The 13623-nt window shown below is 39.7% G+C and overlaps 1 protein-coding gene and 1 non-coding gene across 5 annotated transcripts in view; one reads left to right on the forward strand and one right to left on the reverse strand.

Annotated features, from left to right (window-relative positions):
* The window catches only part of LOC126253992 (trypsin-1-like), a 180739-nt gene that overhangs the window by 108183 nt on the left and 58933 nt on the right, over positions 1 to 13623 (reverse strand). For 3 of the 4 annotated variants that reach the window (XM_049955276.1, XM_049955274.1, XM_049955277.1), the window contains 2 exons: positions 10889 to 10927; positions 934 to 1061 (listed from right to left, as the gene is read on the reverse strand). In XM_049955276.1, coding sequence (XP_049811233.1) covers positions 934 to 1061; positions 10889 to 10927 — 167 coding nt within the window. The remainder of the gene's footprint in view (positions 1 to 933; positions 1062 to 10888; positions 10928 to 13623) is intronic. The other variant, XM_049955275.1, reaches the window with a different exon arrangement.
* On the forward strand, positions 10008 to 10081 carry Trnat-ugu (transfer RNA threonine (anticodon UGU)). The gene has a single exon. It is a non-coding gene; the product is annotated as a tRNA-Thr (tRNA).

Genomic DNA, 13623 nt, shown 5'->3' on the forward strand with positions numbered 1-13623 from the left:
CTAACATTACCTGTCACATCAAAGGCATGGCTACCTGTGAAACCAGTCATGTGATCTACAAGCTCAGCTGCAACCATTGTGCTGCATTCTATGTAGGCATGACAACCAACAAGCTGTCTGTCCGCATGAACGGCCACTGACAAACTGTGGCCAAAAAACAAGTGGACCACCCTATAGCTGAACACGTTGCCAAACATGATACCCCTCATCTCAATGACTGCTTCACAGCCTGTACCATATGGATTCTTCCCACTAACACCAGCTTTTCTGAATTGCACTTGTGGGAACTTTCCCTGCAATACATCCTATGTTCCCGTAACCCTCCTGGCCTCAACCTTTGTTAGTCACTGTCCTCACCCATCCAGCCCCCTCCCTGTTCCCATTCCAGCACTACACAGCCATCATTTCACCACCACACCCAGTCTTTTAATTTCTTTTATTTTTATTTTTATTTCTTTCCTTTCCGCTACTTACCCCCTCCCCCCTCCACACCTTCTCTCCAACTCTCCGTCTAAACTGCAACACTTCACTGCCCGCTACTCCCACCATACTATCCCTCCCCCTCCCTGACCCAGCCGACTCCTTACCCCCCACCCAGTCGCCACTCCCATCATGCACTGGTGCTGCTGCTCACAGTGTAGTTTCAGCTCTCTGAGACGGCAGATGTGTGTGCAAGTTGCACTTGCATGAGTTTTGTGTGTGTGTGTGTGTGTGTGTGTGTGTGTGTGTGTGTGTGTGTGTGTGTGCGCGTCTGTGTATGTGTGTCTACTGCTGACAAAGGCCTTATGATTGTGTGAATCTTTCTATTGTGCCTATCGCAGCTCAGCGTCTCTGCTATATGGTGAGTAGCAACTTTTCTTCTCTCGCATTGTTACATTCCATAATGGATTTTCCATTGTTTAAATGTTGGTTTTTCACACAAATGTTACTTACAAGGTATAGACTAGGGTCGTTGTCCAGAAAGCAATGTGCCGCTGTCAGCACCCATTCAGAGTCCAAAATAGAGCCACCACATAGATGTCTATTGTTTTCGTGTATTGACACTTGCCACGGAATCTCTCCTGGAAGTAAAATTTAAATGTCATAATATATTACTCCAGATTTAATGACTAATTTATAGATAAACCTAAGATCTCCAGCAGATGCATTAAAGTTATTAAATAAGAAATTTATGATATGAATATAATAGAGGGAAACATTCTACGTGGGAAAAATATATCTAAAAACAAAGATGATGTGACTTACCAAACGAAAGTGCTGGCACGTTGATAGTCACACAAACAAACACAAATATACACACAAAATTCTAGCTTTCACAACCAACGGTTGCTTCGTCAGGAAAGAGGGAAGGAGAGGGAAAGACGAAAGGATGTGGGTTTTAAAGGAGAGGGTAAGGAGTCATTCCAATCCCAGGAACGGAAAGACTTACCTTAGGGGGAAAAAAGGACGTGTATACACTCACACATGGTGGATGGATATGTGTGTGTGTGTGTGAGTGTATACCTGTCCTTTTTTCCCCCTAAGGTAAGTCTTTCCGCTCCCGGGATTGAAATGACTCCTTACCCTCTCCTTTAAAACCCACATCCTTTCGTCTTTCCCTCTCCTTCCCTCTTTCCTGACGAAGCAACCGTTGGTTGCGAAAGCTAGAATTTTGTGTGTATATTTGTGTTTGTTTGTGCGTCTATCGACGTGCCAGCACCTTCGTTTGGTAAGTCACATCATCTTTGTTTTTAGATATAAATAAGAAATTTGATGGATATGAGAAGTTCAACTCTCATGATATTCTATATATTGTGTGTACCATTCCCTAGAATCTGCCTAACCTCATCACTCACTTACTGCTTCTCTAGAGCACTGAAACAAAAACATTATGATTCCTAAATTGTATAGCCAAGTTTTTATGTTTTGTTCTCAAAAGCTGTATATTTTATTCCTGTGCTATCCTACTGATGCTTATACATGCTGCATTTAATGCAATAAAATCAGTAGAAACACCACTACTGCTGTTTCCTCAATTATATTAATCACTTGCTATGTACCTTTTACTGTGTGACTGTACTGATATTAATCAAATAATAAGTGAGTATCATGCAAGAGCAGTACAAAACCATTTAAACCATTTACAATGAACACTTTTACATGTCCTGCTGCTGACAGATATCTTGAATACCTTACTTTAAACTGGATAATAAGATAATTTGCAGAAAGATGCTAATACAGTATTTTTCATAATATGAATTTCTAGGGATTTACAACTGATGATGGTTTGTTGAAGTCTTTTCCAAAAAGTACAGTGCATCTCCCTCATATGTAGGAAAGGAGGCAAAGTATAAATTTAAATTATTTTGAATCTCATATTGGTGGTGTGTGAATCTTTGCTCAGCTCAAGCTTATTTTTATTATTAGCAAAAACTATAGTTAAAAATAAATAGATTGGAAAATGAACGTAAGAATTTTGAAACGTACAGAGAAACCTTTGTAACACGTGTAGTTTTGACTTTGTACAATGTTCTTACTGCTCACTTCTGTTGAATAAATACTTTAATTACTTCAGCTGCAGAGACTCAGAAGATAATTCCATAAGATAGCAGGGAGTGAGAGGATACAAATAAATTAACAGTCTCATTTCCAAGCAAACAAAATCTCAAGTACTTAAAAGTGCAAAACATACCATACAAAAATAATTTTTTTGAGTAGTTTATCTATGTGTTGATTTCAGTTTAGCATGCCATTCAGTTGGACACCACAGAATTTCAGTTACATATTTAATTCAGGGTATGACCATTATATGTCTTTATCTGGTACTACTGGATGAACTTTAGTGAGATTAAGACTTAAAATGACTGTTGTGAACTAGTTGTAGATGCATCCATCTACCATTTTCACTCTGTCTGGTATAACTGAGTTTGAACCCTTACTTAGAATAATTTACTTGTGTGACCAATAAACATTGTAGCCTAGATTTAGACCAGTCATGTAAGTCATTGGAAGGTCACTTATACAGATTCAGAACAGGCTCAACACCATGCTTCATGGAACTTCATATCTGATGTCCCCACACACAGAGCTGGTGGAGTGAAGTTGTTTATCATGACTCAGCTGTAAAAGTCATGCGCCCCCCCCTCCCCACACACACACACACACACACACACACATATCTGCACCCAGAGATGCCTAATGGATGAAAATGACATGGTGGCTGGTCATATGTTGGGCCTTCACAGCCTGTTCAGACAGTATTTGTTTGTTTGTCTCTTGCTTAGGTCACTGTGTATCAAATGTGAATAAAATGATGCTTTTCTATCTTATAAATGTTCCAGTTTATGTACTTTATTAGTTTATTAGTCATATACATTTATTTATTTACTGATTTGTTTCTACCGGCTACTAAGGTTCTTCTGAATTTTTTAATGTTTCCATATTTCATATCTATGGCTGTAGTCAGATTAATTCTGCAAAAATTTACAACCAAGTAGCTCCATGGTTCATCTCTGTACTACAGAAAATTCATAAGTTGACATAGCACTGCATAGAAAACTATTCTACAGGTCAGCAAACAGTACTTTGCCATGTACGGGTGATGTGCAGAAACTGTGGGAAGGATTTAATGCACACATCATTGTGGGACAGAAGATAATAAGCAATTCTTTTCTTGCAACTAACATTTACCTGATTTTATTTTAAGAGTAGATAAGCCCTGTATAACATAATTGTTGAATATTTCACTGATGAGACACTGCTTTTCTTGTAACTAACAGTTACCTGATTTTATTTTAAGAGTACATAAGCTGTGTATAACATAATCGTTGAATATTAAACTGATGGGACTCTTTGGTGTGACGTCATAAGCGAGAGACTGCATTGAGAGATCGCTCTCCAAGTTTTTATATATTTTTAGGTTTCAGATACATATTTTAACGGTTTTTGTGATAATATTTACTATAAAAGTGACGTATTAGTGGTTTCTTCATTCACCTCTGCCTTTCTTGTGTTGTGACCTGATATTTGTGAGTGTTTGGTATCGAGCAACTTAACCTCTTGCCTGTGTTTACATTCCGCGCTGACCAGTTGCAGCTGTAGCGGCGCATTGAAAGCTAAGTACTAATTAATTGTTTGTGTATAGTGGTTTATTTAGGAACTTTAGTAGTCTTAAACCGGTGTTCTTGGTGTTTTCTGGTGAAATAATTTCAGAAGAACCTTTTGGGAACTGTTTTCAGCTTCGTTACTGTGTCATTAGACGTTTGATTCTCTTTCTGTATTAGTCTTTTGTTATATTCACATTTGTTGTTTATTAATACTGTTAATAATAGTAGTTGCTTCCCTTGTAGAGTAAGTTTGTGATTATTGTAGTCAGGTTTTTAACATCTTCTTATTGTAGTAGCGGAACTTAGAAAAAGTAAAATTTTACCATGAGTGAGAAGTGTGGGCTTTGCCGTAGGTTCGTGAGTAGTGGATTTCGGTGTGAGACTTGTTCGAAGTAGTTTCACTGGGGGGAATGCAGTGGGGAAGCCAGTCGGCATTCTGGTGAGATCCTCTCCTGGAACTGCATGTTATGTAGCAAGAGTAAGTTGATAGAGGAGCAGGAGCATAAGATCTGTGCCCTTCAGGCGCAGTTAAAAAACGCACAGGAGGAGCTAGATAGGATGAGGAGGGAGAAGGGGGTTGGGGAATGGGAGCTGGCTGTTGGCAAGAGATCTGCTAGGAGAAGATTTTCAGATAGTTTTACTATTGGTGTTTACAATAGATATGACCAACTGTCAGTGTCTAGTGGAGAGGAATCTCTAATAGCTGTAGATGTAGGAAGTATGCAGCAGACCTCAATAGTTACAGTGGCTAGAACAGTTGCAAAGTCGAAGAGGAAGAAGAAGGTTCTGCTGTTAGGTAGTTCTCATGGCAGAGGTGTAGGCCAGCAGTTGCAGGAAGTGCTGGGGAGTGAGTACCAGGTCACCAGCATTGTGAAGCCTAATGCAGGATTGGCTCAGGTGACTGTTAACATAGGGGGGGGGGGGGTTATGTAGGGATTTTACTAAAGAGGATCAGCTAGTGATTGTGGGTGGGGCTGGTAATAGTATTGATAGGGATGGGGAGTATAACATAGATGGTGACCTGGAAAAGATAGCCACTCAGACTGGCAACACGAATGTGCATTTCATGGAACTGTTTCAGCGTCACGATCGGCCTCATCTTAATACAGCCGACAGGCATAATAACATGAGACTTGGGGGTGCGCTGATGACAGAAATCATGGGCCACATTTCAGTGGTGTCGGTGGAGTCTATCAGCAGGACGGGTTTCACTAGACATGGCCTGCACCTCAACAGGTATGGGAAGGGGAGGTTGGCAAAGCTTATAGGTGATAGCATAGGTGGGGTTGGTGGGATCACTCATGGGAAAATTCCTGCAGTAGTGGGTGTTAGAGCTGCTCCTTTTTTAGATTGAAGTCAGCTGATAGGTATTCCTGCTTAAGGGAAGTCTCTCTAACAAAGAAACCACTTTTGACAAAGCTTAGGTATCCGAGTAATGAGGGAATTAGTATATTTCATTAAAATATACAAGGTATTAGAGATAAAGTTAGTGAACTGCTTATAGATGTTGACTCTGAAATTATTGGTATATCTGAACACTTCTTAAATAAGGAGATAATTCAGAGGCTTCCTTTACCAGGATACAGGTTGGCTGGCAGCTTTTCGAGGAGCTCTTTGTGGTGTGGGGGAGTAGCCATGTATGTGAAAAACAGCATCCCATTTGAGTCAATTGATGTTTCAAAGTACTGCACTGAAAAGGTGTTTGAATGTTGTGCAGGTGTGGTTAAATTTAACGGAGCTAAACTTCTAACTGTTGTTATTTATAGATCCCCAGACTCCGATTTCACAACATAATTTGCTAAAGCTAGAGGAGATTCTTGGTTCACTTTATAGGAAATACAAAAAGTGTTATATGTGGAGACTTCAATATTAATTGTATAAGTGATTGCGCAAGGAAGAGGGTGCTGGTAGACCTCTTTAATTCATATAATCTTATGCAAATCGTATTCTTTCCAACGAGAGTGCAAGGGAACAGTAGAACAACCATAGACAACATTTTTGTTCATTCCTCTTTACTAGAAGGGCATTCTGTTAGCAAAAAGGTGAATGGCCTTTCAGATCATGATGCACAAATTTTAACTCTAAAAGGTTTTTGTGCTGCAACACGTGTTAAATATAGTCATCAGCTGTTTAGGAAAGCTGATCCAGTTGCTGTAGAAACCTTTGTAAACCTTATCAAGGAACAAGAGTGGCAAGATGTTTATAGCACTGATACAGTAGACGATAAATATAATGCTTTTCTCAAGACTTTTCTCATGCTCTTTGAAAGTTGCTTTCCATTAGAACATTCAAAACAGGGTACTAGCACAAACAGGCAGCCTGGGTGGCTGACTAGAGGGATAAGAATATCTTGTAGAACAAAGTGGCAATTATATCAAAACGTTAGAAACAGTCAAAATCTAAATGAAGCAGCCCATTACAAACAGTATTGTAAGGTGCTTAAAAATGTTATTAGGAAGGCAAAAAGTATGTGGTATGCAGATAGAATAGCTAAGTCTCAGGATAAAATTAAAACCATATGGTCAGTCGTAAAGGAAGTGGCTGGTCTGCAGAGACAGGTCGAGGATATAGAATCAGTGCGTAGTGGGAATGTCCATGTTACTGATAAGTCGCATATATGTACACTCTTTAATAATCACTTTCTGAATATAGCAGGTGAACTAAATAGAAACCTAGTCCCAACAGGGAATCATATAGCGCTCTTAGAAAAAAGCGTTCCGAGACTGTTACCTGAAATGCTCCTCCATGATGCTGACAAGAGGGAGATTGAGTTAATAATTAAATCACTAAAGACCAAGAACTCTCATGGATATGACGGGATATCTAGCAGAATAGTGAAGTATTGTTCTATGTATGTTAGCCCAGTACTTAGCCATATCTGTAACTTTTCCTTTAGGAGTGGTCGGTTTCCTGACCGATTAAAGTACTCGGTAGTGAAACCACTTTATAAAAAGGGAGACATTGATAATGTTGACAATTTTAGACCTATTTCTATGCCATCGGTGTTTGCTAAAGTTATCGAGAAGGTTGTATATACAAGGTTACTGGAGCATTTAAATTCACATAATTTGCTGTCAAATGTTCAGTTTGGTTTTAGAAATGGTTTAACAACTGAAAATGCTATATTCTCTTTTCTCTGTGAGGTTTTGGATGGATTAAATAAAAGGTTGCGAACGCTAGGTGTTTTCTTTGATTTAACGAAGGCTTTTGACTGTGTTGACCACAAAATATTACTTCAGAAGTTGGACCATTATGGAGTAAGGGGAGTAGCTTACAATTGGTTCACCTCTTACTTTAAGAACAGAAAGCAGAAGGTAATTCTCCGCAATATTGAGAGTGGTAGTGATGTTCAGTCCCAATGGGGCACTGTTAAGTGGGGCGTTCCCCAAGGGTCGGTGCTGGGACCACTGCTGTTTCTTATTTATGTAAATGATATGCCTTCTAGTATTACAGGTGATTCAAAAATATTTCTGTTTGCTGATGACACCAGCTTGATAGTGAAGGATCTTGTGCGTAATATTGAAACAGTAACAAATAATGTAGTTCATGAAATAAGTTCGTGGCTTGTGGAAAATAATTTGATGCTAAATCACAGTAAGACTCAGTTTTTACAGTTTCTAACTCACAATTCAACAAGAACCGATATTTGGATCAGACAGAATGGGCATATTATAAGCAAGACAGAACAGTTCAAGTTCCTAGGCATTCGGATAGATAGTAAGCTGTTGTGGAAAGCCCATGTCCAGGATCTTGTTCAGAAACTAAATGCTGCTTTATTTACCATTAGAACAGTATCTGAAATAAGTGACATTTCAACAAGAAAAGTAGTCTACTTCGCATATTTTCATACGCTTATGTCATATGGTATTATTTTTTGGGGTAATTCTTCTGATTCAAAGAGGGTATTTTTGGCTCAAAAACGGGCTGTTTGAGCTATATGTGGTGTAAGTTCGAGAACCTCTTGTCGACCCCTATTCAATAGTCTGGGAATTCTGACATTGCCCTCACAGTATATATTTTCTTTAATGTCGTTTGTTGTTAGCAATATTAGCTTATTCCCAAGAGTTAGCAGCTTTCACTCAGTTAATACTAGGCAGAAATCAAATCTGCATGTGGAATGCACTTCCTTGACTCTTGTGCAGAAAGGAGTGCAGTATTCTGCTGCATCCATTTTCAATAAGCTACCACAAGAACTCAAAAATCTTAGCAGTAGCCCAAACTCTTTTAAGTCTAAACTGAAGAGTTTCCTCGTGGCTCACTCCTTCTATTCTGTCGAAGAGCTCCTGGAAGAGTTAAAAAATTAAGCAAATTCCAGTGTTACATTGTTGATTTTCTTTATTTAAACTTAGACTTGTCACCTGAATATGTTTTTTTATATTTCATTTTATCTGTTTCTAATATTGTGTTATAATTTCATGTATTGACTCGTTCCGTGACCATGGAGACTTCTCCTTAATTTGGTCCCATGGAACAATAAATAAATAAATAAATAAACTGCCCTTGGCAAGCTTGAGTGCCATCTGGTGGTGTTAAGGGCCCATGGTGCAGTAAAGAAAGAATATAAGTGGAACAGAGATGAATGCAGACTTAGTCTATCAATGATACATGCTGTAAATGGGGAAATCCACTGAAATAAGGGACTCTGATAAAGAGGGGATTGTTATTGCCTGGCACCTGGAAATGAGCATCCCAGAAATGGTGAAGCTGGTCAGCTGTTCATGTAATACAGTCATGAATATCTATGAAAAGTTTTCAAGCAGACCATGAATATCTATGAAAAGTTCTCAAGCAGACCACAACTGGGACACTATAATGTGCCAGTTATGCATTAAAGTTATTAAATAAGAAATTTGATGGATATGAGAAGTTCAACTCTCATGATATTCTATATCTTGTGTGTACCATTCCCTAGAATCTGCCTAACCTCATCACAAAGCAGATGTGGTTGAGTCATCGACAGGCACACACAAAACAGACAGGAAACCTGTTAGCTTTTGGAGTAAATTCTTTCTCGAACTACAGTACAGTTATGCACCTACAATCAACTGGCTCATAATTTACTGGAATTGCATGGCTTGTGCATAAGCATCTGTACCACATACCTTCGGAAACCTACTAGGGACTTGTTGAATCCATGGCATGCAGAATCACTTCCATATTGTTTTCCAGAGATGGACCAACATAGATTGTCACAATGTTTTGGCTCATCAGCGTATTTCCTGTAATATAAATACTTCAGGAGTAAAGCAGACACTCACCACAAAGCAGATGTGGTTGAGTCATCGACAGGCACACACAAAACAGACAGGAAACCTGTTAGCTTTTGGAGTAAATTCTTTCTCGAACTACAGTACAAATCCACACAAAATACACCAAAGCATACACACACACACACACACACACACACACACACACACACACACACACACACACACCTGCTGGATGTATAATACCAGAAGCTCTGTTTGGCAGACGAACTAGGGTGGGGCTGAGGTTGTGTCAGAGATGGTAGAGGAAGAGAATGGCAGGCAGAGAGATTGGGTGTGGTAATTAGTAGCTTGGAGGGAGACCGCTGGTTTTCTGTCTAGTAATGTGGGAGGGAGGGGTGGCAAGTGTGCGGGCTAGGCATGTGATGCACAGATGTTGGAACCTGTGGAGAGTAGTGCACAATGAAGTTGATGTGGAGAGGTGAAGTGGGAGAGAACGATAGGACAGAGCAAAGGGAAACTGTTGGGTGGAGGGTTGTGAGCAGTTAGTTAACAGAGACTGAAGTCAGGGTGATTCTGGAAGTGAAGGTTGTGTTTCAAGGATAACTTCCATCCAGGTATATGAATATGAAGATGGCACTACAAATGTAGTGTGTGGACAATAAGCTGGAAATGTGGGTCTCACGGGGAGCATGCCGTTGCACTATTCTCTGTGTCCTCGATGGTTCAGTTGGATAGAGCATCTGCCATGTAAGCAGGAGATCCCAGGTTCAAGTCCTGGTTGGGGAACACATTTTCAACTGTCCCCGTTGATATTTATCAATGCCTGCAAGCAACTAAAAAGGTCTGGATTTCACTGTAATTTCATTCATCCATCCATGTAGTTCAGAAAAGCTGGTGGGGTGGATCAAGATGGCGTGAATCATGAAACAGCACCCTTTGCTCTTGGAATCATCCTGTCTCATCTCCATCAAATGGCTGTCACCACTCCCTCCACTCTACGGCTTTCCCTTCCTCTTCCTATCATCCTCTCCCAACTCACCTCCATACCACCTTCATAATGTTCTGCCCCCCCCCCCCCCCCCCCCCCGAGCACTGGCACTCGAGCATCACATGCCTGCACTGGCACTAGCGTCCCTTCCCTTCCACATCCATAGCCAACAAACCAGCTGACTCCCTCCAAGCTGTGATCTACCCACCTCCAATCCCTCTTGCTGCCTCCTGCCTGTCTCTCTTTCTACCCACCTCACCTGACACAACTCCCACCCCATACAAGTCCACCTGCCAAACTGCATTCCTGGTATTCTGGCACTGTGTGTCCAGCGGGCACTATGTAGGGGCATGTAGTGTGTGTTTTGAGTATGAGAACATACTCCGAAAGCTAGCAAGTTTCTTGTCTTTTTGCATGTGCCTGTTGATGATTCAATACTTCCACTTTTCAATGGGTGGTCTCCCTTACTTCTAAACTATTTACATTCTACCAGAACTTTCCTTCTATATTACAATCCTCAATGTAGTTAAAATATTTCTGCATCTGTTTCATTTCTTACAATATTGTAAAAATATTTATTTCATTAAAATTTTAACATCACTTACCTATTTGAGCTCTACTGCCACCTACAATTAATGGTTTAGCTGAAACAAAATAATATTAATTATCCATGTTGCATAACACAAATATACTGTGTAAACTGATGTCTACAAAGAAGGCATCACAAAGCATCACTTCTTTTTATTTTTGAACATGTTAAAATTATTAGTATTGTAATAACAAGAAAAATTAGAATGGTTGTAGTTTCATACCTACAGGTATTGTAAAAGCTGTTTGTAAGGTTTGAAACCACCCAGTAACTTAAAATTGTGTAGCCAATCAACTTCAATAAGTGTGTTTATCATGAAAGGCTGGATGTTATGAATCCCAGTCCAGCATATAGTTTTAATCTGCTAAGAATTTTCAAAACAGTGCAAACTTCACTGCAGAATGAAAGGTTTATTACACTCTTAAGTTGTGACACCAAAAAACACATGTATTATTATTGGCCATCCAAAACTATAATTAAAAAAGCAATACTTCTTATCTGTAAGCCACTCTCTACTATATAAGTATTAAGAATTTAGTTTCCTCAGAGACACTGAAAATTTCTGAGATAATACCAGACGTTTCTTAAGTGCATAGTTTAGTTTCACAGATCTGTTAACCAATTTCATTGTCCCAATTTCCTCAAAAGATATTTGAATTCATGAAATACAGTCAACTATGAAACTGTCCTAAAAACCATGATCTTCTCTCCAGTAGTCAATCTGAATTGTGACAAGAAAAGAATGCTACCCCTACCATTGTCCTTGAAATTGATTATCAAATGCTAGTTGCATCTGGAAATAAGAATACAGTTTCTTTCATGTTATGTGATCTTAGTAAACTTTTTGATTACATTCCCAAGATATACTTCTTGAAAAACTTGGATTTATGAAATAAGTAACTCCAATTTAGCTGTAATTGTGTCTTATTTTAATAGCAGCAGGCAGCTTATTTTTGGTTAATAGTAGACATGTTCCTGTGTAGGCAACAAAGACAGGTGAGTCACAGAGCTCAGTGCTTGGATGTTTCTACTCCAGTGGCACATTAAATGATTCATGTACTTATGTAGGACAATTGTCACTTATCTACTAGGCAGATGCGTCCAAACTAATTAAGGCATGTCATGACCCATGGAGTTTCAGCTTGCCATGCTGAACATCCTGGAAGCAACACTGAATTTGTTTGCACAATAAATGCTCTGCAGGCCAGAAAAAACGCAATTTCTGTTCAGATTAAACACAGACACAGAAGAGAAATCAGTAAAATTTTTGAGAATTCATATTAATCCAAAACTAAACTAAATAAACATATTTACCATGACTGCAGAGAAATGGCATAAGTGTCATGTTTCATGAGGAAACTGTGAGATTTAGTCACAAATCAATGCCTGTGACTGTCTTACTTCATTTTCTTTCAGTCTTATATGCTTTACAATGTGCTGCTATAGGGACACTTTTGGCATGGGAGGGATGTATTTGAAATACAGGAAAAGGTACCAGTGGTTAGAATGTTGTGCACAGCTGGAAAGCATGTCACTTTTTCATACTGCACCACATAAATAAAAACAGTCTTCAAATGAAACCTGACAACATCTTAAAACGGAATCAACAGATAAATCAAATAATGAAGAAATGTGTGGCAGATTATCAACCAAAGAAGAAACTTACCTTCATATGATTTTCATTAAGTGCCTCACCTTATGTTAATTGAAGACAAGGGTGCTAGCTTATTTTGGATACTTTCAGGATCACTGTCAATTTTGGGACTAATCTTTGTTTATTAGCTGTTTAAGGTATACGGTCCTGTGTGTTGCAAATACCAAACTTTTCTGTTGTCGCAGCTGCTATATTTTCATGGAGAGAAAGCCCATATACACTTATCATCCAGAGCATTATGACCACTGACCTACCATGGATAGAAACACATCCAGGTGACAGCACTGTCACCTGGCAAGGAATGACTGCTAGTCAGACACATGTAGTATCAGTGAGCTTGCTGTCCTTGTGTAGAATAGGGAAAGCGCATGATCTATGCGAATCTGACCAAAGATAGATTGTGATGGCGCAGAGGCTCAGCATGGGGACATTGGAAACTGTACAGCTTGCTGGGTGTTCAAGGAGTGATGTGGTAAGTGTCTTCAATATGGGGCAAATCCAAGGTGAAGCTACATCCAGATATCATGGGTTTGGGCGGCCACCCATCATTACACATGTTACATGACGTGGGCTGGGCAGAAACTGGTAAAACAGGACAGGTGGTGAACTGTGATGCCACTAACATGTTGGGCAGATTGCAAGTGTGTCTGAACACAGTGCACTGAACACTCCTACTGATGGGCCTCTACAGCTGATGACCCATGTGTATTCCAATTTTAAAACCTTAACTTCGGCAGCTACAACTGAAATGGGCACATGACCATTGGCACTGGACATTGGCACAGTGGCAGTGCATTGCATGGTCTGATGAATTCTGATACCTTCTTCATCATGCCAATGGGATTACATGGATTCGTCATCTTCCAGGGGAAAACAGCTCCTTGACACCTGTACTGTGGGACGGAGACAAGCTGGCAGCAGCCCCATTATGCTCTGGGGAACATTCACGTGGACTTCCATGGGTGCAGTGAAGCTCATGCAAGGCCCATGATGGCGAAGGAGTATCGTACACAGGTTGCAGACCAAGTACACCCCTTCATAATGATCACTGTTTCCCAATGGCAGTGGCATTTTTCAACAAGATAATGCACCATATC

The sequence above is a fragment of the Schistocerca nitens genome, chromosome 1, assembly GCF_023898315.1.
Source record: "Schistocerca nitens isolate TAMUIC-IGC-003100 chromosome 1, iqSchNite1.1, whole genome shotgun sequence".
In the NCBI taxonomy this organism is placed as follows: Eukaryota; Metazoa; Arthropoda; class Insecta; order Orthoptera; family Acrididae; genus Schistocerca; species Schistocerca nitens.